The sequence below is a fragment of the Borostomias antarcticus genome (assembly GCF_949987555.1).
Source record: "Borostomias antarcticus genome assembly, chromosome: 15".
NCBI classification, from domain to species: Eukaryota; Metazoa; Chordata; class Actinopteri; order Stomiiformes; family Stomiidae; genus Borostomias; species Borostomias antarcticus.
Window position 1 is genome coordinate 14,899,694 of NC_140248.1, and position 24,175 is coordinate 14,923,868.

Here is a 24,175-nt window from a genome sequence, read left to right on the forward strand (position 1 = left end):
TACATGTACCCCCCACCCGTGCCTGCCTGCCTCACCGTCCATGTCCAGTCTCTGCATGATGATGGCCAGCTCCACTTCGCTGGGCATGTACCCCAGGGAGCGCATGGCCATGCCCAGCTCCTGCTTGGAGATGAAGCCATTCCCGTCCCGGTCCAGCACCTGGAACGCCTCCCGGATCTCTGCAGACACACACACACACACACACACACACACACACACACACACACACACACACACACACACACACACACACACACACACACACACAGTGGCATCGACACAGTATCATAAACATTGTGTTGTGCTAAGAGCATACAGTATCTGTGTGACCCTAGTTAATCCTAATCTAGACATTAACATGGTATCTGTGCACTCACTCACAAGTTAAACTCTAAACGCTGCGCTCAACTAGAGACTGAAGATATTCATCCAGATTTTGTAACTAAAAGTGAGTGGAAACAATTTTGTCTCTAGACTTTTGGAGACAGAGATCTTGAAAGTCTGGCATTGCCTAAAGCTCCAAGTTTACCATTCAACAAAGGATCAACCTGCACACCAGAAACGATCCGATAAGCCCCTCTCTCTCACTGACAGAAATGATGCAACAAACAAGCCCCTCTCTCTCACTGACAGAAAGTGTTTCAGTCTTTCCCCCCGCTGAAGCCTTTATTTTAATGGAGATTTCCTCTAATTTGTTCCTTCTCTATATCTGTCTACACTCTTAAGTCATGTCCTGTATTACAGCTTTCCTGACCGATAAAAGAACACTTTCCTGTGATTATTGGAAGAGAAACACAGAGCACCGTAATGCATTATGGTAAAAAAAAGTTAAACTGTCAAATAAATAGCATAACACAGCAAAAAACAAGGCTAGAAAACAACACTACATTCCTGTATTTCCTGAATAAGGTTTGTGGGATGGTACTTCCATGGTCCTGGTTTGTTGAACTTTTATTAAACATTATTTTTTTGCCGTCATAGTACAACTGTCATTGTTGTCAATCCCTTCCACTGAGATAGTGAGATAGAAGATTGTGGTGGTTGAGAGACAGAAGCCCTGAATATATAGTGCAAAACCCTTGACGCTACCGTCAAAGGCTAAGGCTAAAGGTATTTTGGAATTGTTGTGCTGTGGTGGACACTATGGGGGCATAATTCACCCCCAGACTCTAGGGGGAGGTGTAATCGTTTTGGCGGCAGTTGCCGTGCGGGTATATGAGACCCGCCCTACAGTTTATGGTTGAAGTTGTTATAACTGGAGCAGTCGAACTGTGTAATCGCCTCTCTCCCAAATCATTCTGCAGCTCACTGGTAATCCTCAACGTCGGTTGTGAAGTCACTAGCCGACACAATATTGTCGTATGGAGAAGGGTCCAGCTGCAGCCTCGCAGCCGGGGTCCCACGCGTGAGGTGCCCCAGGCGTGAGGTGACGTCACAAAGTCGTTGTCTTTGAAATTGAGAGTTTAACATGTTTTTGAAAGATTTTTCAAGGTGCCCACCCACATCCATTGTATGACCAAAACAGTGGTAGAGCAATTATCAGACTTTCTCAAAAGTGCTATTTTTGTCAACGTTTTGATCTGAACTATTGTATATGATCATAAGTAACCTTAAAACAGGGCTAAACATGCAATTTACCTTTACTACTCCTTTAAGACTAAGAACCATGCACTTTTTTTTTATATTTTGCATAATCAACAATATTACTAGTAATTAGACTAATATCACATTTATATTTCATTACCTTGAAGATGCATAACACAGGCTTCCTTATTCTAATTAGATTCAAATCGTCTGTGCTAGTCTTTCAAAAAGTTTTCATTTATATTTTTCGAAAGAGGAAGAATTTGAAATGCCCATATATGGTTCTTCATCTCAAGGGCTCAATTGTTACTAGACTCAGATCTAATCACCTCTAGGTAATGCCAAAACATTAACATTCTGAATAGCCCCAGTTTCCTCCGGGACATGCAGTCTCAGATCTACGTTAGATGATGTGTATGATTGTGAAACTTACTGTACATGACAAAAAAAACTTAATTTATTCAAAGCCACCACCTTTTGCCAGAAGCCATGAAGCACATTCACAAACATCACTGCATTACGTACTAAATTATGAACACTGCAGCCTAGAAATATTACACAAATATGGATGGAATATAAACATTGCCAGCATATAAAGAAATAGGGATATACTGTTACCACCTCTGATTTATAATGCGAATACTGACAATCTGAATGTGCTTTGTACTTTAAGTTGTACTAACTTCAGTAAAGAGATCAGACGCAGGTGACTTCTGCATCATCTTTAATCAGAGTTATCAAATGAGGCACACACTTTCATGTTCTTGTTGTCAACCGAGTCCAAACAGAACATGTTGTAGTCCCTCTGGTACTGGAAGGAGAACACCTCTTCATCCAGACCATCTGTTAACGGTAGACCAGAGTGACCCAAGGAGGCGAACGCAGAGACAGGGGAACCAAGTAGCCCACAGGCGTATTTATTGAGAAAGGGGAGGGGAAATGCGGGAATGGGTGTGTGTTGCGCTGAAATGTTTGTGGCGTGTGTAGATACTGTATCTATGTGTGGGTGCAGTGTTAGGCTATGCATAGATGCGAGTAACTAGGCGTGGTGCAGTATGTATATGAACGGTGGGGTGTTGGAATATGTGCGTGCTCAGGCGCCAGAACAATGTCCGTGATCCAAAGGGGTTGTCCGTGAGCAGGGCGAGGGTCGAGTCCAGGGGGTTCGGAGCGTACTGTAAGTTAATAAATAGTAGGTTAAGTTTAGCATAGTTATGATAATAATTATAATGCTCCCCAAGTTATAATAGTTATAATGCCTCCCCCCAGAAGTCACAGCATGTGACATCAGCATCCAGCTCTGCAGGAGTTTGTGCAGGAATTGTCCATGTAGTGTAAAAACGATGGTTACGTATTGTAACCCTAGTTCTATGAGTGGAGCGGAGCCCCACAGGGCTAGCTCCTATTGGCTAGCGAAACCCAGCTAGCTACATTGACTGAAGAAAAAAACATACACGCACCTGTGTCCAACCAGGTCCGGTGCACCACTGTATAAGCGGGCTACGCCCGCACATCTGCTCCTAACCGAAATTTTCAGCGAGCAGACTGCGGGGTCAGCAAGTCTGTTCCCTGTGGGGCTCCGCTCCACTCATAGAACTAGGGTTACAATACGTAACCATCGTTCTATTTCGTGGAGCTCCGCCCCACAGGGCTAGCTCCTATTGGCATAAGCGGAGCTACACGACCGCACCATACACTCTTGCTGGCCCCAGTAAGGGAACCAGTCAGGACACAAGCCAGGGCTCCAAGGCGAGACCATACTAACAGTTGATCCGACCCAAGCACTGGCCCCACCCCGCCACACTCAGTCTATCACAGCCGAGGGCAAGGAGAGGCACGTGGGGCGAGAGCTGGACCAAAGCGGTTACTCCGTAACAAGCCCGTCCCAGCCTCACACATAAACAGGAGCGGAACGTCACTAGACGGGCCCGCTCCTACCTTAGCCGAACCGGTGAGACCTGAGTGAGTCACGTCTGCTTTCCTAGCAGGAAAAGTCCCCGCGGCTCAAAACCGGTTCTCCAGTAGCGGCGAGACCTGCCGTGGTCAATTCTGACTCTTTCACAGAAGACCCGGCGACTCGAGCCGAACACCTACATGAAAAAATCCTGTCTAACGCCGGCTCGCACCGGCGGCTGTGTTTAGCACAGATGACGCCACAGAGACAGAGGACATGGATAAAAGGTAATAACGGACAAAAGGAGACGGGGATGACCAAGTCGCCGCCGCACAGATGTCCTCCACTGACACACCATTGAACAGGGCAACTGACGTGGCCACACCCCTTGTGGAGTGTGCCCGAACAGCACCAGGCAGAGGACGACCCGCAGTCACGTAAGACTGGGCGATGCCCTCACAGATCCAATGGGAGAGACGCTGTTTCGACAACGGAGAACCCACCTTCCCTGGGTCGTGGCAAACCAACAACTGGGGGGTGGTGCGGACCGCAGCCGTGCGCTGGACGTAACACGTCAACGCACGCACAGGACACAACAAATGCAGGCGGGCCTCTTCCTCGCTCGCATGAGGTGGAGGATAGAAGGCTCCCAGCACCAAATCCTGTGCTCTATAGGCGCCCCGGACCACCTTCGGAACGAAAGATGGATCCGTGCGCAACACAGCTTTGCTCCCATCACCCGTGATGAGAAAAACTGTCAACGCCCTCAGATCACTGACCTGCTTGCCCGACGTCAGAGCAAGGAGCAGCGCGGTCTTAATCGATAGCCACTTGAGAGATATCCGCTCCATTGGTTCGAACGGCGCTTTACATAGCGCATCCAGAACCAAGAGCAAAACCCAAGGCGGCGCCGCAGCCTTACGCACAGGGCGAAGACGGCGCGTGCCGGCCAGGAAGCGTTTAACCAGGGGATGCCCGAAAACCGTAGTTTTGGCGAACCCCTCATAGCATGCGGAAATAGCACACGCATACACCTTGATAGTGGATGCTGCCAAACCGCCACCATGATCCATCAGGTGCTGAAGGAATTCCAAAAACGCCTCGACCGAGCATGACTCGGGAGCGAAGTCCCTTTCCTCACACCAACGCGCAAAAGCAGCCCATTTGCCAGAGTAAACCAAGGCAGTGGAAGCCGCGCGCGCGCTCTGAATTGTACAGATCACGGCCGGAGAGAGTCCCCTATCAGACAATCTCCGCCGTTCAAGAGCCAGGCCACCAGCGGCCGTCCCAAGACTGGAGGTGCGCAAATTGAGCCCTCCGCCTGGGACAGAGCGTTCGGCCAATGAGGGATGTGCCACGGTTCTACAGTAGTCATGGCCATCACTTCTGCATACCATCTCGCCCAGTGGCGGTCCGGCGCTATCAGTATCACTGATGCACCCTCTGACCGCACCCTGGCCAACAATGGTAAAATCAGCCCCATCGGCGGGAAAGCATACAGCAGCGCCCCCGGCCAGGGGGCATGCGCGAACGCATCCACGCCCAGCGGAGGCTGGTCCTGCTGTCTCAGAGAGAACCAGAGGGGACACTTCGCGTTCTCTCTCGAAGCAAAGAGATCCACCCCTGCTCTGCCGAACCGGGTCCAGAGCTGAGCCACTATCTGAGGATGTAGGCTCCACTCGCCCGGGTGAGGCCCGCCCCGAGACATCAGGTCCGCCCCGACGTTCAGACGGCCGGCAATGTGCCGCGCTGTCAGTGACCGGAGATTGACATGAGCCCATCGCCACAGCGTTACCGCCAGACGGTGAAGCGCTGGCGAGCGGACTCCCCCTTGTCGGTTGATGTAAGCTACTGTGGTCTGGTTGTCCGACCGCACCAGCACATCGCGCCCCTGTACCAGGTGTACAAAGTGGCGCAATGCCAGTAGCACCGTCTCCAACTCCAGGAGGTTGATGTGGCGCCGTTCTCCGACGGCCCACAAACCACCTACGGCCTGGGACAGACATGTACCACCCCAGCCGCTTAGAGACGCGTCTGTGAAGACAGCGACGTGAGCCGACACCCTGCCTATTGGAACACCGTGCGCTATTACGCGCCGGTCCCTCCAATAGTCGAGGTCTGCTGACAACGACCCCGGCATCCGCACAAGGCGCCGTCTGTGCCTCACAGGGTCCAGACGAAGCCGCGCGAACCATCTCTGCACGCACCTCATGTGAAGAAGGCCCAGTGACACTACCACATGGGCGGCTGCCAAGAGACCCAGAAGGCGCATGATCGACAGAACCGCGATCTTTCGAGAAGGACGGCAAACACTGAGACTCTTCTCCAGTGTTTCCCTCCTTGAATCGGATAGCCGTGCTCTCATGGCGCTCGTGTCCAGATTGATACCTAGGTAAACAATCTGACGGGCCGGCCACAGAGCACTCTTCTCCCAGTTGATTGCAAACCCCAGGTCGGTGAGATGCCGCACCACCGTGGCGGTATGCATCAGAGCCAACAAAGGCGACGGAGCCAGTACCAGCAGGTCGTCCAGGTACGCCAGGATCCTGATGCCCTGCCGGCGCAGTGGCCTCAACGCCGCCTCCACACAATTGGAGAAGGTTCTGGGGGCGAGCGCATATCCAAACGGGAGTCTGGTATATTCGTACGCCACACCCAGGTAGGCGAAACGCAAAAACTTCCGATGCCGATGAGCTATCGGTATGTGGAAGTAAGCGTCCTTGAGGTCTATGCTGGTGCAAAAATCGCCGGGAAGGAATGCCTCCAGCATTTGTCGCACCGTAAGCATATGGAACTTCAGATTCACCACCGTTTTGTTGAAAAGGCGGAGGTCCAAAATTGGCCTCACGCCCCCCGTCTTCTTTGGCACGAGGAAGTAGCGGGAATAAAATCCCTCGTCCCCCTGGCCTGACGGGACCACAGTTACCGCTCCCTTCGCCATCAGTTCTGCAATCTCTGCTGACAGAGCGGCAGCCTGAGCGGGACGCGGTATCACTGTCTCCACTACGCCCATGAAGGGCGGTGGGGGGCAACAAAACTGAATGAGATACCCTTCCCGTAGAACACGCTGCAACCAGCTGTCCAGGAGACATCTCTCCTGCCAGACTGTGAAGCGGTTGGAAAGAGGTTGTGCCGGAGATCGCGGGAACAGATCGAGGAACCTGCCATAGTTCAATTTGGCCCTGACCGCCACCGGACAGCTGAGAAACTCTGCTGTCCTGGCCCAAGGCGGGCCACCCTCGAAAGGGAGATGAAAAATCCCCATTGGGAGTTCCATGTCCCTGAACAGCGCGAGAATGAATGGCATTCCTGTCAAGAAGCACTTCATTCACAAAAAGAGGAAGTGAGCCGACACCGTCCGCATTGCTAACAAGCCGCCGTCGCTCATCCCATTGAGAGAAAACGGCGGAGTGTTGCAATGCGGGAAGCCCCGCCTTCTCATTTGCATGATCTGTCAAGGTGCCGTCTTTCGCAGACCGACTAGACGGGACATGAGGCGGGCAGTGATTTCGCGCCAACATCACACAAAGCGGCCAGGCGAAAACCATGCGACTGGTGCACGTTGTGAGATGAAGTGTGGATATCAGACACCATAGGCCTGCTCCTTTTAGCTAAAGGCCGAGCGTTGGTATCACACACACGACGCCTCGGCTGCTCATGAAAATAGCCAGCCGAGGCAGTAAACACGGAAGTATTCTCACTGACCGGCGAGCGTGAAAACTCTCTACCTGTCGAACACACAGGGAGAGGCTCGAACGCTCGGCCCGAATGAACGAACGCCGTCTGGGGGTCTAGCGCATCTTTTTCGCCGCTAAACCCCGCCAGCGGTCGGTCCCGAGAAAACTCCGAACAGGGCAGTACAGCCATAGCACTTGGCCTGGGCGCACACATCCCCTCTGTTAAAAACACAAACGGTCTGTTTAGAACAGGGGCGGCGAGACCTGCCGTGGTCAAATCTGACTTTCTCACAGAGGACCCGGCGGCTCTAGCCGAATATATTACATTCGCTGAACCGGCGAGAGCTGCGCGCGTCACGTCTGCTCTCTTTGCAGGAAAAAACTCCGCGGCTCGAGTCGGTTTTTCAGCTGCGGCGAGACCTGCCATGGTCAATTCCGACTTTTTCACGGAAGACCCGGTGGCTCTAGCCGAATACATCACATCAGCTGAGCCGGCGAGCCCCGCGTGAGTCACGTCTGCTTTAGCAGGAAAAGACTCCGCGGCTCGAGCCGGTCTTCCAGCTGCGGCGAGACCTGCCGTGGTCAATTCTGACTCTTTCACAGAAGACCCAGCGGCTCTAGCCGAGAACATTACAGTAGTTGAAAAGGGAGGAGATGCGGACTGCACATTACAACCAGCTTGATAACGTTGCATCGTGTTTGCTTTATTGAGCAGGGAAACTTGCTCACCGCCGCTCTTAACAGAGCGTGGTGTGGGCACAACACAGTCACGCATCTCCACGCACCGTCAATCAATAGGTGCGCCTCTTCCTACCCCAAGCCGGAGGCGGAGCGGTGGGCGCGCTTGAAGACGCCGGTCCGGTCCCGGCACCCTGGGCGGGGTAGGCAGGGGGAGGTCGCGGGGGAGGAGCCGCGTGCGCAGTCCAGGAGCCCGGGCGAGCCGGTCCATGGGCCGTAGCGGGGCGGGACCCCGTGGCAGGTTGTTTAGCCTTGTGTGTTCGCCGGCGCTTGCTCCCAGTCGCGGCAGCATCAGCCGGAGCACGCGGACGTGCCGGCACACTGCGCTCCCCCGGAGCAGCGAGGTGGCGAGCGAGGAGGAGCCGGTCCTGCTCCTGGCTGCGACACTGCTCAAGGATGTTAGACACAGCCGCCCCAAACAACCCCTCCCTACTGACCGGTGAGTTGAGGAGAACACTCTTGTTTTCCTCGCGCAGACGAGTCAGGGAGAGCCATAGGTGGCGCTGCTGCACCACCGACGTGGCCATCACTCCACCCAGACAGGAGGCGGAGATTCTCACAAGCTGAGCAACGGCTCCGGCGGCTTCGGCCATCTCCGCTCTCCTGTCTTCATCCATAGAGGAGGCGCCACTAGCCGTAGTGGCTTCCGACGCAGAGAGACCCTCGTCTGCCTCGGAGAGCTCTTCCTCATCATCCGTATAGGCGCGAGGGAGGTAATCGGGGCCGCCGGTTGTTGTGGGAGCGCGCCGATGTCCTCGCCGACCAGCTGGACCAGACCTTCAGTCTCCAGCGGCGGCGGAGCGAAGAAATGCGCCCGGAGCATCCTCTCCATGGGGTCCAGGAGGGCGCAGATCTCGCAGGCGGGGGACGGAGCCAGACCCGCTCTGGCGTGCTGCGGCCCCAGACAGCGGAAGCAGAGGTGGTGTCCCACGTCGCTGTAGCGGGAGCCGCAGACACAGAAACGATCCGGCGGATCAATCGGCGCCGGCAGGGGGTCATCTGAGGACGCCGCCAGCTCCGCTTGGATCCGCTGAGTAGACATCTTCTTAACTTCATTCAGTAGCAATGCGAGCTGAAAATTTCGAAGGAGCAGATGTGCGGGCGTAGCCCGCTTATACAGTGGTGCACCGGACCTGGTTGGACACAGGTGCGTGTATGTTTTTTTCTTCAGTCAATGTAGCTAGCTGGGTTTCGCTAGCCAATAGGAGCTAGCCCTGTGGGGCGGAGCTCCACGAAATAGAACTGTAGGCATTTAGTCCAAAAACTGTCAAGAATAATAAACAAGTAGTATGAGAAATAACAATAGTGTGTTACATGCTAAAAGCACAGAAATAATAACTTTCCATATGTTATAACACCAGAACATAGGGCTAATATAATGTATAGTGAATAGCCAGTGTCTTACCATCAAAATAAACACCCCACAGTTGTTTGAACATCCTTGCTTTGGTAGGCCCTGTGGTGTGAAGAAGGTACAACTGCCAATAAAGGATTTACAATCAAATATTATGGTTCAGTTTGACCACAACTGGAACTGAATTAGCCCACTAATTCGAACTCCCAAAAAATCTTGTCATTATGGGTTCAAAGAGAACTGCCCCACTAATAAATGTTATCTATGGTTCTGATTATATCTTTTTAATGCACCAAATTGGACATTATGTATCATACATGTAGGTACATACACATTTTAGTTAAAATAAAACTGAACCATAGATTTAAAAAAGAAAGAAAAGACCCAGTGGTCTAAAACAGAACTACCACTATCCAGATAGGTTGAAACCGGGTGCCCTAGAAAACCTGAAAGGTTGGGTGTGACTTTCATCTCTCCAGCCAGTGCCACAGAGGGGATCTAGAAAGAAAATCTCCCTAGCTTGGGGCCTCAGTATCTGGCAGACAGATTGACATGCAACGTTCAAACACATGACTTTCAAGTTGAAAAAAATAGATGAAACATAGCTATCATGCCTTGTAATTCTCGCAAAGATGATGATCAGCAATGAGCAACTTTGTTTTTCAGTAAACAAATAAAGGCAAAACTTGCACATATTGTCCAGTGTCCAGGTTCCCATACTGGGTGAAGAATCCACGGCAGACTTTCTGTATTCTCATGGGAAAGGAAAATAAGAGTTGAATATTCATCAGTGCCTCATTATTACAATAATAGCTAACACAACAGGAAATGGATGAAACCTACAATCATTAGCCAAGACCTAGAGACCCAGAAAGGCAGCCTCCAGCCTGCTTGTGAATCCTTCGTATAAATCGTTGTGTATGCACAGAGTGTATATTTAGATGGGTATACAGATGCTGGCTGTCAAAATCACAATAATTGTTAATCATTGGTAGAATAGCAGTCAGTCTGAAAGTTTGACAATAAATGGTAGAACAAAGTATGCAAGTAGGTTCAATGTAGACCCACTATATAACTTGCAACGAACGTGCAGGGCTATAGCACAAGCTAACTGATAAAACGATGTCTCATATAAACCTGTTGTAAATATGTTAAGATAGACCTCATGAACTTAGACATTGCGTGTACCAAGTTATTAGAACAAGGATGGTGGTGGAAACCAACGTGGGTAATTTAAACCAACTGGCTTCTTGTAACAATGGCGGAGTGGCTAACAATGGGACATTGCTAGATCATGACATTACCTGTGTAGTACTAGCTAGCTTGTTCCAAAATATGTCAGACCATTTTGAGGAACGTTCCAAATTTGCATCCCTAATAGCGAGCAATTTATTTATTTCAGCATAACGGCGAGCGATTGATTTATTTCAGCATGACTTACCTCCATACTGCATTTTGTCTTGTTCTGTCTTGTCCTCTCCGCTTGCGCGAGCTTCGTGACGTCACCTCATGCCTGGGGCACCTCACATCTGGGGCACCTCACATCTGGGGCACCTCACTCGTGGGACCCCGGCTGCGAGGCTGCAGCTGGATGCTATTGGTCGTATGTGCAGGTGTGAGAACTTTATCCACATCAAAGAATAGTAATTCTAAATACACAACGCAGAAATATAACTCAATACACAACTCAATGTACAAAATGAAAAAAAAAAATGTATGAAACTTTTTACTACAACTAGTAAAAAAAAAACAGATTATTTAAATTAAGAGGGACAGAAGCTCTAACTTCAGATATTAACTACACTACAAACCAGATCTGTCCTCCCTCTTTCTATCCTCCTCCCTCTGTCCTCCCTCGGTCTGTTCTCTCTGTCTGTTCTCCTCCCTCTGTTCCCTGTCCCTCTGTCCTCTCTGTCCTCCTCCCTCTGTCTGTTCTCTATCTGTTCTCCTTCCTCTATCTGTTCTCTCTGCCTGTTCTCCTTTCTGTCAGTCCTCCGTCCGTCTGTCCTCTCTCTGTCTGCCTGGCTCCACGCTCCTCCACCTCCGCAGGGTGAGCTGTACTTCCTGTCTGTGCACCCTGTTGGACAGAATCCAATCTGTAGGCACAGGTTTGTAGACTAATACAACATTCAGACGATGGCAGTTGGTATGAGTGAACATAGAAAATGTGCAAAACTCCCCGTTGACTGATATATTAGTGCTCCCATAAGGACCCATACCTTTAATGGACAACCATTGTCTCTTACAAGTACAAATGCCTTTCCACTCCAAAATGTTCAGGTGGCTGAAAGCCACTGGATCTTTTTAATACGAGTACCACTGGATCTTTTTAATACGAGTACCACTGGATCTTTTTAATACGATTACCACTGGATCTTTTTAATACGGGTACCACTGGATCTTTATAATACGATTACCACTGCATCTTTATAATATGATTACCACTGGATCTTTATAATACGATTACCACTGGATCTTTATAATATGATTACCGCTGGATATTTTTAATACGATCATCACTGGATCTTTTTAATACGGTTACCACTGGATCTTTTTTTAAATGATTACCACTGGATCTTTATAATATGATTACCACTGGATCTTTATAATACGATTACCACTGGATCTTTATAATACGATTACCACTGGATCTTTATAATACGATTACCACTGGATCTTTATAATACGATTACCACTGGATCTTTTTAACACGATTACCACTGGATCTTTTTGAAATGATTACCACTGGATCTTTATAATATAGTATGATTACCACTGGATCTTTATAATACAGTATGATTACCACTGGATCTTTATAATATAGTAAGATTACCACTGGATCTTTATAATATAGTAAGATTACCACTGGATCTTTATAATACAGTATGATTACCACTGGATCTTTATAATATAGTAAGATTACCACTGGATCTTTTTAAAATGATTACAACTGGATCTTTATAATACGATTACCACTGGATCTTTATAATAGAGTATGATTACCACAGGATCTTTTTAATATGATTACCACTGGATCTTCTGAATTCTGAAGCTAAGCAGTCAACTGTACAGTATGCTTAATGGTGAGTAGCCGTGTTATGTCTGTTGACAGCTCTCACCTGGATGGGGCGTTGTCACCTCTACCTGCTGCGTGATGCACATCTCCTTATTTGAGCAGCACTCCAAAAGTTGGGGTGTGCCTGAGGGGATTTCCTACTGTAGATATAAAGGAGCTACGGACGAGTGCAGGTGTGCGCTCTAGGGGCTACAAACAAATACTATTGTTCCCCTTCCCCTGAAAATTAGGTTGTAAAAAATAGGACATAAATGAACAAGGATAGAAATAACCGGCTTGAAGTTTTTCCCAACACCTCACAAGCAGCCCCTGCTTGGCAGATGACCAAATTGCAAAGCATCAGTTAAAAAGGCTTAGCCTAAAAAAAAAAAAAAAGAAGAATTTTCTATATAAAATCTGCAAGATGACTTAGAAAAACAGCAAGGCAGCTGCTTCACAAACTGGAATGGAGGAAAAACCCTGAATGTGGGAATCAAAAGAGAGAGAAAGATTGAGGGAGAAAGAGAGAGAGAGAGAGAGATTGAGAGAGAGATCATTCCTTTGTCTCCTGGGACAGTAAGATTTATTTCTATGTTGCTCCACAGTGAAGACGTTCTCAATCTAGTCTGAATGAACTGCTTTTAAATAAGCATTACTTTGTGTGCGTGTGTGTGTGTGTGTGTGTGTGTGTATGTGTGTACTGTATGTGTGTTTTTAAAGGATAAGGACACTGAATTTCATGTTTAGTCCTGTCCCTGTGTTTTGTGCAGTACAGAGTTCTGTGTCAATAACGTTGGCGAGTGTACCCTGGCTCGTTGCTAGCTATGGGCACACTCGAGTCGTCCTGTAAACACCATAGGTCCTTTCGCCTTCGCATTTCGAAACAACAGTAACTTGTAAACAGTACTAATTTCACCGAACATACAACGGCCATCCCTTCACGCTGTAAACCTCTGTGAAATTCGGATTCGGATGAATTTCGCGGAGGTTTACAGCGTGAAAGGATGGCTGTTGTATGTTCGATGAAATTAGTACTGTTTACAAGTTACTGTTGTTTCGAGGCGAAAGGACCTATGGTATTTACAGGACGACTTCAGAGCTTGGTAAGCATAAACGTAATAATACTTTTTAGAGTTTTTCGAGTGTGCCCATAGCTAGCAACGAGCCAGGGTGCACTCGCCGACGTTATTGACACAGAACTCTGTACTGCACAAAACAGAAATATTTTAACCTGTACTAGTCAGATACATGCCAGGGAAGCCAGGAACAGGGCCAAACATGAAATTCAGTGTCCTTATCCTTTAAATAAATAAACACTGAAGCATGCTTCAGTCTAGCATAACATAAGATATCATGATATAACATAAGATATCATGATATAACATAAGATATCATAACATAACATATCACACCTCACCCAGGAACAGCTGATTGCTGCTGACACAAACCACAGAAAATGGGTGGGATCAGGGACGTGCACAGATAGACACGAGGTGGTGTTAGAGCACCTGCCCTTTGCCCTCTGGACAAGGCAAGTGCCCTTTTGAAAGTTACCTTTTTATTATTATTTTTTACAGTGTAGGCCTACTGTATGTGGCCCATGGTGACATCGATCAATTCTCGGTTAAAAGCGTGTAATAATAATGCCCCAAAATGCGTTGTAATTTTGCCAACCCCCCCCCCCCCGCACACACACACATGCCCGCGGCACACCCGTGCCCCTCCCCTCCCTCTCTTCCTTTGTCAACGGTAAACGTGAAAAGCGGATACAAATGGAGGCGCGCTGCAGCAGCACTGCACACAGCACACGCATCTCCTCCCTGCCCTTTCCCCATCCAGAGTGCCCGAGTGATGACAGCTAACCAGCCAGGTAACACATAAACCAAACAAGTGTATTGTTTGCTCCCTAAGCCAAACTATATCTCTGTCAGCCGCCCCCCCCCCCCCCAACAACTCGCGCGACAATCAAAATACAAATGATCTGTCAGCACCACCCCCCCCCCCCCCACCGTCAACATCTCGCAAGGTGCCCTCATTTTTCACTGAGCACCTGCCCCCCAAATTGTCTGTGCATGCCGATTATCAAGATCAGAATCAGAATCAGAGTCTGTTTATTGCCATTGTAGTTTTTCAACATACTAGGAATTTACTTTTGGACGTGGTGCATAACATTGAGACAACATAGGACAGGGTGCAGCCGTGCAGGGACGAGACAGGACAGTGCAAAGGGCAAGTACAAAATGCCGGTGCAAAAAAACAAGAAAGGGATAAGCTAAGAGAGAGAAGAATAATATACAAAAGTTGTTCAGGGGCAGTTAATCACTGATGTCCAATAGGACAGCTTTTGGGGGGGGGTTGAAGTTCTGAAGATATATTGAACCAGTGTTGCTTTGTGAGTGTTGTGGTTCCTTTATTAAACGGCTCAGTGAGTTTCCGTTGGAGATGTGGAACTAAGAGAAACTATTAGAAAGACAGTAGTGTGTGCACAGTCTATAAAATCACCTGCAAACACAAATACGCACACACACACACACACACACACACACACACACTGACCTCCGAGTTCTTCTGTGGAGATGCTGGTGAGCTGGAAGGCCTCACTGGTCTCCGACAGCGAGCGGCTTAGGTAGTTCCCTGTGTAGAGCAGACCCGCCCGCACATGGTGGAACGGCATCTTCTCCCTACACACACGGCACATACACATCAATATAAACACTGGCTATAGGTGTGTGTGTGTGTATGGTATGTGTGTTCTGTAGTGTGTAAGTCTGCATCCTGAGGGACATTTGGTACTACAGTCATAAACCAGTTTGTAACAGAAGCCACTAGCTTGGCTCCAGCCCCTGAATCTGATTTTTTTAAAATGCGATTCAGGTTCTGGAAAGGCTCGCGTCCAGAGTGATCTCATGGTTGGAATTCCAACAAGGCCGATCAGCGTCCTCTGAATTAAACTGCACAACGTGATTGGTTAGGTGTTGAACTAATCGCAGAGGACTCTTTTGGCAACGCCCATCTCGGAGAACAACTGCAATGGGAGCCTGTTCAGACTGAATAATGAGGTGAATCGAAATGGGAATTAAGTCTGAATGCCATATCCACCCCTCTCCTCTCTATCCCAGCCTTTCTCTCCTCTCCCTACCAGCCTCTCTCTCTCTCTCTCTCTCTCTCCCCTCATCTTTCTCTCTCCCCTCTAGTCTCCCCCTTTATACTTTAATTTATCTTCCCTATTAATTTTCCCAGCAAACCCTTTCCCTGCATGAGCATCCCTCCTCCTGGTCGGCCGGCTCACAGAGAAGGAGCATCTCTAACATCTTGTGATTCCCTGTGACTTCCTTTGACCTACCTGTCAAGGTCTCTGACTTCCTGTCTCCCCAGTCTAGCCCCACAGAGATGAAGCAACTCCTTCAGCGAACTCACTTCAGCTCAGAGAAACAGAGAGAGAGAGGAAGAGAGAAAGAAAGTGAGAGAGATAACATAATAACAGAGAGATAACATAATAACAGATAAGATGAAGTACTATAAGAGAGATGTCTATAGCTCACAAAAGTGATGCTTCTTGTGGGAATTGTCTGTTGTACATTCTATGCAGAATCTGCAGCACAGACAATGTGGGAGATGCCCAGAGTTTTCTTTAGACAGGCTGAGAGACCAATAGAAGTGCTGGTGTCTCTGTACTGTTGGGGGAGATGGAGGTGAGATCAGTAGAAGTGCTGGTGTTTTTGTACTATTGGGAGAGATGGAGGTGAGACAAGTTTAAGTGCTGGTGTCTCTGTACTGTTGGGGGAGATGGAGGTGAGACCAGTAGAAGTGCTAGTGTCTCGGTACTATTGGGAGAGATGTCCCTGCTTTACTCCTGTGAAGATGTTCTATGAAACGGGAGGTGAAGTACACATGAGGAGAGAGGTGGTCATTGCAGGGTAAAGGCTACTGGTACCAGTACATTTACATGTTGCGGCATCCCCCGGGGCATGCCCGGAGTGAGGCTGCCACAGGTCCGTGCCGCGCAGCCGCGCACCTATCCAAAACGGCTCCCGCCGTGCGTAAAAGTCTTCTGCACCCAGGACAGCGCCCACCATGTGGAGTGGGCCGAGGCCCGACAGCAACACAGAAAGGGCACGTTCAGCACCATGGACAGCATGGCCAGGTGATAGAGGAGATCTACAGGCCATTTGTGGCCACCAGGGCAAGGCTACTCACCATCTGCGCTCAATCCCCTAATGACTCGCAGGCTGAGAAAACACTAAGGGAAATCAGCTAACGAGTCACGCTGCCTCAAAAAGGCCAGCAGGAGAGCCAAGAGTCAGTTCTTGGACTCAGAGTAGCTGTTGTGTGCCGGCCCTGGTCCTGAGCCCTTCCGCCCCAAGAAGGCTGGTTTTTGGTTGTCTCCATGGGAGATCCTTATTTTGAACATTTTTTGCCGTTTTGAATAAACACGCCAAGGCGCCAACTAGCCTCCTGCCTGGTCTGACTTACTGTACTCCACCTGAAGTTCCCTGTTTGGGTTTAACAATGTGTAAAAAAAAAAAAAAAAAAAGTCCCTGACTATATTACTTATGACTATATTATAAGGGTACAGTACATCAATGTCAAAATGATTGTGAATGCGCACTAGTTTCTCAGTGAACCTTTCAGGGAAAATCTAATTTTCTCTAGCTCGAAACACAATACATGTTTCCATTTAGGAAGTATAAGGCGTCCAACTAAAGGAGCGATAAAAGACATAATGAAGATGCAGGAGAGTATCAGCCTTGAGGGAGCACCCGTAGAGGACCGGGTAGTAAGACCGGAGGAGCTGGGAGTCGAACCGCTGATCCTGTGGTCATAGGACAACCCACTCTACCTCCTGAGCCATAGCCGCCCAGCAGAGTAAATGGGAAATGGACTGCACTTATATAGCGCTTTTCCACTCAAAGCGCTTTACAATGGCCTCTCATTCACCCATTCACTCACACGCTAATGGCGGTAGCTGCCATGCAAGGTGCTAACCTGCTTGTTGGGAGCAATTTGGGGTTAGGTGTCTTGCTCAAGGACATGTGGACAGTCGGAGCTGGGATTCGAACCAGTGACCCTTCGATCATTGAACGACCCGCTCTACCAACTGAGCTACAGCCGCCCCATGTGAGATATCCCTAAAGGATTTTTAAAAGTTTGTCAAGAATTCAGACAAACGGGGCAGGTCCAAAAAAGGTGGACCAGCTCAGCATGTAAATACTATTGGCTTGTATACTGTAGTTATTGATTTACCTCTACATAATGATGTCTTCTCTCCTTCACTACATCACTATTCCCCTGGAAAGGAACTTACAGTACCCCTATAGTTGTTTCATACAGAAGCTGTTCCTTTTCAGGGCTCTTGTCTATAGTGGCAATGCAGACATGGTCAATGCCTTTGAAGATGACGCTACTGTATTCTGAAGAATCATCTCCTGAATGTCCTTTTTTTGCAAGGATCCTCCTGATTACACAAAAACACACACACACACACACACACACACACAGACAGGACAGGCTCAGATGCACACGGTCAGGTAGGGTTGGGTACTGTTCACATTTGAACTGGTACAATACCGGTTCCAGTACCTGTAATTCAGTACCTGTATAATGTACCTTTGTACATTACTTTGTACAGTACTTCATTCTTTATTTTGCTCATTACTAACTTTTAATTAATAACTTCTCCATTCAGATACATTCCAGAATCACTAGTGTTGTATTATATAATACATATAAATAAATATATATATAATACTAGTGCAGTCAATCAATTTAATTTGTATTAGTACCAGTAATAGGCTGTGATAAAAGGCTGGGGTGTTAAAACAATGAGCCATATCACATGTATGATGTATGATATATCATTTAGAATAAAGAAATGCATGACAAAGTGATTAGAACTATCAAAAGAACAGCTGTATGTACGCGCATCAGCCAGGCTGGACCTGGCCTGGATTTTACTCCATCTAACTTCCATCGGTGGAAAGACAGTAGTCTACATCACTGCAATGTGCACATAACTTCAGTTTCATCTAAACCTCCATCTGAAAGCTTTTCTTTTACTCAACTTGCTTCAGTGGAAAGACAGAGTAACCTACATCACTGCAATATACGCCCACAACTTCGGTTTTATCTAAACTTTTTCAAACTAAATTTGCCATTCAGCAGCACACCAGAGGATTTGTCCTTGGTCATCTTGTTACAGTATCAAAGATATGATACGACAAGACTTTATTGATTTCCCCAGGGGGGAAATAGACGTTTAGATTACAGAAAGGTTGGAAAGAAGAGAAACACTACATACAGAGTAACAAAAAGAAGACACTAGATAAGGGGGGGGGTAGCAGCATAAAAAGGGATATCAGGGGCTATCTACATCCAGTAACTGTTCAGTATAGAGTACAGTAAGATATACAGTACATACGTGCACACCTCTATGACACACAGAACGCTCAGGCACTGTTGTATAGTCTGATGGCTGCTGGCACAAAGGTGAACGTCTGAACTGCTCCGTATTGTACCTGGGTGGGATGAGCCTGCGGCTGAAGGTGTTCCCCATCTGCCACAGCTCACCATAGAGGGGATGGGAGGGCTTGTCCAGGATAGACTTCAGTTTGTCCCTCCTCCTCCTCTCTGCCATAGACTCCAGGCTGTCCAGTTGTTGCCCCATGATGGAGCCAACCCTCCTCATCAGCTTGTTCAGCTCGTTTCACTCCCCCGACATGATGCTGCCTCCCCAGCAGGCGACCGCAAAGAACAGTGTGGTCTGTCCTTTCCTGTAGAGGGCCTCAATGTTGTTAGTCCAGTCCAGATTGTTGCTCAGGTGCACTCCCAGGAACTTGTATGAGTCCAGTCCATCATCTCAACCTCCTCCCACTTGATGGTGATGGGGGTTGGAGGCCTCCTGTTCTTTCTGAAGTCCACCAACAGTTCCTTGGTCTTGCTGATGTTGAGTTGGAGCTTCTCCTCAGACCATTCCACACATTTCCTGACCACATCCCTGTACGCCTCCTCATTGTCTGCCCTAATGCAGCCCACAATAGAAGAGTCGTCCGCGAACTTGTGGAGGTGGCACACACCAGAGTTGTGGATGAAGTCAGAGGTGTAGAGGGTGAACAGAAAAGGAGACAGGACTGTTCCTTGGGGGGGCACCCGTGTTGCTAATCACCATGTCAGACAGGTAGCCCTGAAGGCGGACATACTGTGGCCTGCCAGTGAGGTAGTCTGTGATCCAGGACACCAAGTCATGGTCTACCTGCATGTCTGGGAGCTTCTCCGCAAGCGTGATTTTATGTGAATCGGTAGTACTGACGTAATTCAGTCGGTACCCTTAAAAATACAGAGTTCGGTGTCCAACCCTACTGTCAGCACAGGTTCAGATACTCACTGTCAGGACAGGATACACACTGTCAGGACAGGTTCAAATACACACTGTCAGGACAGGTTCAGATACACAATGTCAGGACAGGTTCAGATACACACTGTCAGGACAGGACACACACTGTCAGGACAGGATACACACTGTCAGAACAGGACACACTACCAGGATAGGTTCAGATACACACTGTCAGGACAGGACACACACTGTCAGGACAGGATACACACTGTCAGAACAGGACACACTACCAGGACAGGTTCAGATACATACTGTCAGAACAGGACACACTGTCAGGACAGGATACACACTGTCAGGAAAGGTTCAGATACACACTGTCAGGACAGGATACACACTGTCAGGACAGGACACACGCTGTCAGGACAGGATACACACTGTCAGGACAGGTTCAGATACTGTACACACTGTCAGGTTCAGTGCAGACTCTCTGAGTGATCACCTCCACAGGGGTTCAAGAGAGAGAGGAGAGCACAGTCTAATACACATCAACAGGTGTCGCTCACCGTTATTGCTTTCTCTCTCACTTTCACTTAGAGAGAGAGAGAAAGGGAGAGAGAGAGAGAGAGAGAGAGAGAGATCGAGATGGAAGGAGAGATGTTCTAGCTCACACTTCACACCCTTCCATCCCCCTGGGACAGAGATGCATTAGTGATGAGAGGGAGGTCACGGTCACCACACCATTCATCACACACTGCACCACACTGCACGCAACACATCAAACCGCTACACACAACCACCTCAAGTCTGTAACCCAAGATGCACACAACCTGTCAGGCCTCCCTCTGGGCATCAAGAAAGACATCTGCTGCCCTTAAAGTTTCATCTCCCTACAAAATTGGATGTAAATATAATTACAGAGTCTCCAAACAGCGGTCACGGTGTCATCAAAGTCACCTCTCACTCTTTTATGTCCTAAGCCACCATTCACTTAAGGCCTTGGGTGTCTTACGTTTTGGGACAGCTTTGTACTGTTATTGAATTCTCCCCCGATTGCGCGGCTCCCCAGTGTGTGCTTCTCTCCTGATGACTTGCGCCGAGGTTATTCAGGGACATTCACCGGGCGCATGCAGCGGCAGCTCCATGACGCCTCAATCCCACTGACTCCGTTTGCATGGCGTTCCGAATGTGGTCCATTTTTTTCCATCCTCCACACGGCTTCAACTCCCCCCGGCTGCGTTTCAGGAGCAAGCGTTTTGTTTGATATTCTGACAGGTTAGGGTGGGACCTAACTACCCATTTCTTCTACTACTATTAATGCGTCCCAGCTGCGGCATCTGGCAAAAATAGACCTGCTGTCTGTTTCTACTGCATCTGGTGGAAACACAATCATTGTCTAGAATGGCCGCGGTCAACACCGGCTGCCGTACGGTGACTGGAACACACCGCAACCGGAGTCAGGGGAATTGACCTGTAGTGACCTGTCCACTCCCATTATTAGTCTTCTTTATGCCACTTGGATTCATCTAATGTCTTCGCACAAGCGTGCGACTCTAGACCGAAGAATGTTTGTCTTTTTGTCTGGGACTTCAAGCAGGGCTGCCGGAGAGGTGTCCTTGATCTGAAGGTTCAAAAGAGAGGCGTCCGTTGACAGAGAGTGTGCCTTGATGGAGATAAACGGTCTCCGTGGGCCTGCCATCCCTCCAAGCCAGAAGAGAACAAACTCACGCGCGCCATCCATTACAAACGCTCTCACACACACCATTATCCATCCATTATCACACTTATACACTCCACCAGTGTTTCAGTGGCAGCTGCTGCCAAGGCGGGCCTCTGGGGGGCAGGACGATGACTTTGGGTATGACAGTTCCATGACAGGCCATCAAGATAAGATAAGATAAGACTTTATTGGGCGTTTCAGGTTGGAAAGGAGAGAAACACTAGATACAGAGTAACAAAAAAGAAAGGGACACTAGATAAGGGGGGGGGAGTAGCAACATAAAAAATGGATATCAGGGGCTATATACAGTACATCCACAGTAAATGTGCAATATACAATAGAATAAGATATATATGTACCAGCATACACTCAGTCTGTATACATATATACTATACAAGTATATAATTGTAGGAGTACACAATATATATGTACAAGCAGGGCTGAAAATTAACACCGGCCAAATGCAGGTCAAATTTCCAATTGGCGACTAGATTTCGGAAGGCTATCTGAAAAAAATATATACTTGGCCGGTAGATTTTTTCCCATCTACAGTCCCCTTGGCATGTGACTCACCGTGAGCCAAAAAGGTAATTTTCACCCCTGTGTACAAGATATATATGTACCTGCATACAATCAGTCTGTATAAATATATATGACTATACAAGTATGAGCAAGGAGTATACATACATACTGTACATACATACATACATACATACATACATACACCCAGTAATACACATACATACCAGTAATACACATACACCCAGTAATACACATGTACTGTATACATACATACAGTACTGTATGTGCGCACCTCTATGACACACAGAACGCTCAGGCACAGAGTCTGATGGCTGCTGGCACAAAGGAACATCTGAACTGCTCCGTATTGCACCTGGGGGGGAAGAGCCTGTGGCTGAAAGTGCTCCCTATCTGCCACATCTCGCCATGGTGGGGGTGGGAGGGGGTTGGAGGCCTCCTGTTCTTTCTGAAGTCTACCACCAATTCCTTGGTCTTGCTGATGTTGAGTTGGAGCCGGTTCTCCTCAGACCATTCAACAAATCTCCTGACCCCGTCCCTGTACTCCTCATCATCATCCACCCTAATGCAGCCCACAATAGAGGAGTCGTCTGAGAACTTCTGGAGGTTGCGCGCTCCAGAGTTCTGGCTGAAGCTAGAGGTGTAGAGGGCGAACAGGAAAGGAGACAGGACTCTTCCTTGGGGGGGCACCTGTGTTGCTAATGTCGGACAGGCAGTCCTGCAGACAGACATACTGTGGCCTTCCAGTGAGGTAGTCTGTGATCCAGGCCACTGAGTTGTGGTCTACCTGCATAGCTGGGAGCTTCTCCATCGAGCTGGAGGGGGAGGATGGTGTTGAAAGCACTGGAGAAGTCAAAGAACATGACTCTCACTGACCTTCCTGGCCCCTCCAGGTGTGAATAGGCTCTGTGCAGTAGGTAGATGATGGCGTCGTCCACACTGATTCAGGCCTGGTATCCAAAATGCAACCAGTCTCTCAAATAGAGATTATAGAGATAATGAGATCAGTGCCACTGGTTTGTAGTCGTTGGAGGGCTGGGACATGCTTTTTTGGAAACTGGAACGATGCAGGAGGTCTTCCACATCAGTGGCACCTTTTTCAGCCTCAGGGAGAGTTTGAATAGGTGTTGGAAATGCCAGCTAGCTGCCCCGCATACTCCTTGAGCACCCTGGGGCTGATTCTGTCAGGGGCAGGAGCCTTTTTGATTCGTAGCCTTTTGGAGTTGTCCCCTTACCTCACTCTCGGTGATGAGTGGTCTGGTGGGGGTAGGGGGAAGGGGGGAGGGGCAGGGGTGATGAGCTGTCTGCTAGCCTCGCAGGGGAGGAAGGGGGCAGAGGCGTTGGGCTGCCTTCTAGCCTTACAGGGGTGATTCTCTTCATCCCCTCCCACGCTTCTTTGGTGCTGTTAAGCTGGAGTTTGCGCTCCATCCTCACCCTCTCTGAATTATAGGCCTGCCTACTGTACATATCTGACTACAGTGGTCCACACGCTACCATGTGAGGCACACTGATGTGATGTGAGATCCCACCTGTTTTTTTTGCTTGTGTGCTTTTGTTTACAGCATGTGAATGGCTATGGCAGGCTATCAATAATTGCCTATTGTATGTCTCCCATTGAAGCCTGCACACACACACACACACACACACACACACACACACACACACACACACACACACACACACACACACACACACACACTTCCTATAGGCTACCCTATGGTAAAAAAAAAAAAACATATATTATTTGGTTGTTGCAGTGAAACACAGTCTATTGATGAAACACATACAGCCACACCACAGTCAAATCTTGCCGATCCGTTTGCTATCCCGTTTAATTAATTGTCTAATTTACAACAGGTGTAGCTGGTCTCCAGCCTAGCATTATCACCTGATCGACCAAGGAGAGTTTGTAGCCTACCTGTTAAAACGGAGATCGCTGTGAACAAGATTCAGTCTTCCAGTGGCTCCGCTTTGCGCATGGAGGGGCTTTTTTTAACCGACTTTGAGACACTGTGTTTGCATCAGATACTGAGCAGTGAGAGACAAATACGGATTAAAAAAAATCTTGTTCTGCTTAGACTTGTTCCCAGGACTCTGATAGCCAATCAGTCAGTCAAACAGCAGCTACACGGTTCACTGGCAGCTACAATGTCCTTTTAAAATTCGAAATTGCCACATCAGCTGTTGAATTGCTTGAATGGCCACTCATGCGTCTGCATTTTGAATATCCATTTCTAAGCGCTGATGTTCAGATCCTCTTCAGTGCTTCTCTCCCGCGGCACAGAC

At 48.4% G+C, this 24,175-nt stretch overlaps 1 protein-coding gene across 1 annotated transcript in view; it reads right to left on the reverse strand.

The window, feature by feature from the left end:
- The window catches only part of caln2 (calneuron 2), a gene marked incomplete at its 3' end in the record, with an annotated part of 24,754 nt that extends 9,775 nt beyond the window's left edge, over positions 1-14,979 (reverse strand). Inside the window, exons 1-2 of the mRNA XM_084449755.1 lie at positions 14,859-14,979; positions 36-179 (exon numbers count right to left, since the gene is read on the reverse strand). Coding sequence (XP_084305881.1) covers positions 36-179; positions 14,859-14,976 — 262 coding nt within the window. The 5' untranslated portion in view covers positions 14,977-14,979. The remainder of the gene's footprint in view (positions 1-35; positions 180-14,858) is intronic.
- Positions 14,980-24,175: the final 9,196 nt, after the last annotated feature.